At 50.8% G+C, this 2180-nt stretch overlaps 1 protein-coding gene and 1 pseudogene across 1 annotated transcript; both read right to left on the minus strand.

The window, feature by feature from the left end:
• Positions 549-1352, minus strand: ORNANAV1R-PS3222 (vomeronasal 1 receptor ornAnaV1R-ps3222 pseudogene; annotated as a pseudogene).
• Positions 646-1572, minus strand: ORNANAV1R3226 (vomeronasal 1 receptor ornAnaV1R3226). Its single transcript, NM_001253618.1, is given in 1 exon segment — positions 646-1572. A coding segment is annotated over 1 exon segment (927 nt).

Here is a 2180-nt window from a genome sequence, read left to right on the forward strand (position 1 = left end):
TCCTTAGACTAGGAATGCCACATGGGACAGAGACTGTGGCTGACCTAATTAAGATGCACCTACCCTGAGAAGCAGTATGGCTTAGTGGACAGAGCACAGGCCTTGGAGTAGAAAGTATCTGGGTTAATAATTATAATAATAATGTTGGCATTTGTTAAGCGCTTACTATGTGCCGAGCACTGTTCTAAGCACTGGGGTAGACACAGGGGAATCAGGATGTCCCACGTGGGGCTCACAGTCTTAATCCCCATTTTACAGATGAGGTAACTGAGGCACAGAGAAGTTAAGTGACTTGCCCACAGTCACACAGCTGACAAGTGGCAGAGCTGGGATTCGAACTCATGACCTCTGACTCCAAAGCCCGTGCTCTTTCCACTGAGCCACGCTGCTTCTCTAATGCCAGCTCTGCCACTGGTCTGCTGTGTGACCTTAGGCAAGTCACTTAGCTTTTCTATGACATAGTGACCTCCTCTGTAAAATGGGGATTAAGACTGTGAGCCCCATGTGGGACAGGGACTGTGTCTTACCTGCTGATCTTATATCTTCTCCAGTGTTTAGAAGCATGCTTGACACATAAGCACTAAACAAATTCCACAGTTATTATGATCATTATTAGTGAGGGGAGGTGGTTTTTCTGGTACCCTGTCAGGGATTCAGGTGAGAAATAGGAGAGTCCCGTTTCCAAAATGTCCTCATTCTCCAGTCACCATGAATGATCAGGAATGGACTCACAGTTGAGAAGGTGAAAGACAACACCATGTGGCTGTCCACCAACAGAGGGGGTTTCTTTTTTAAGTTTAGTAAGATGCTCAGCGTGATGGTCTGTTGTCCATAGAGGAGGACATAGAGGGTGACCAGGGCCATAACCCTTTTAGCTGCCCTGACCTCAGGCATCGCCCCGGGGGGGCGTCCGGGCACGTGGAGGTGTCGGACCTGCTGGTGGTGCCTGTGTAGGACAAACACCATGTAGCCACTGGCCGCGCTCATGAGCCCCATGAAGAAAAGATCACGGAGGGAACGCACAACCGCAATTAGAAGGGTGATTTCTGCACTGGCACTGATTTTTGCACAATATTTGAGATCCAACACGAGTTGAACACTGCTGCTGTTCTGAGGACCTGTCATGTTCAGCAAGACATCAAAATCTATGAGTAGACTGAGGCCCCAGGAGAAGAGGCAGGAGGGGACAATGCACCTGGGCAACCTGGCCTTGATCCAGGCCCACCGAGTGGTCCCGGGACTGATAGTAATGGCCTGGAACACACTCAGGAAGCAGGTGCTGCAGATAGCCAGGCCCCGGGCCACTCGGTACAGATACATGAGAATTTTACATCCACCATTGTTCAGGAAATTCCTCAGTCTCCAAGCTGAAAGGGTCTCTGAGATTCCAAACGTGAGAAGAACCATGGTGTTGGCCAAAGCCAGGTGGCCAAGGATCAAATCGGAGGGCCCGAACTTGGAGCTGGCAGAGACCATGCGGATATAAAACAGGAGAAGGAAGGCATTCATGGTGACCCCAGCACTGAGCTGTAACAGCATCAGGATCCCAAAGGAGAGTGCCGTGGCCTCCATGGTTGTGAATTTTGAGATAACGCCAGAGGAGAACTCCTGCGGTGCATTTGGGGAGGAGAGGAGAGGACGAAAGATGGGAAGTAGAAGAGAAAAAGGAAGGAACAGGAGAGGGTGAGAAAGAGAGGAAAAGAGAAAGAGGAAAGGAGAGGGAAAGAGAGAGGGAGGGAAAAGGAGAGAGAGAAGAGGAGAGGGAGAGAGAGGGAGGGAGCAAGGGAGAGAGAGAAGAGGAAACAGAGAGAGCGGAAGAGGGAGGGAAAGGGAGAGAGAGAAGAAGAGGGGAGAGAGAGGAAGGGTGAGGGAGAGAGAGGAGGAAAGAGATAGAGAAGAGGAAGGGGAGAGAGATAAGAGGAGAGGGAGGAAAAGGGAGGGAGAGGGAGGGAAAAGGAGACAGAGAAGAGGAAAGGGAGAGAGGGAGGGGAAGAAAGGGAGGGAGAGAACTAGTAGGAGGGAGAGAGGGAGGGTAAGGAGAGAGAAAAATGGAGAAGGAGTAAGAGGGACAGAGGGAGAGACAGAGAAAGGGAAGGAGAAAGAGGAAGAGAGAGGGTGAGGGAGGGGATGAGAAAGGGAGAGAGAAAGAGGGGAAGAGAGAGGGAGAGAGAAAGAAAGTT

This window comes from Ornithorhynchus anatinus, unplaced genomic scaffold (genome assembly GCF_004115215.2).
Source record: "Ornithorhynchus anatinus isolate Pmale09 unplaced genomic scaffold, mOrnAna1.pri.v4 scaffold_233_arrow_ctg1, whole genome shotgun sequence".
Lineage (NCBI taxonomy): Eukaryota > Metazoa > Chordata > Mammalia > Monotremata > Ornithorhynchidae > Ornithorhynchus > Ornithorhynchus anatinus.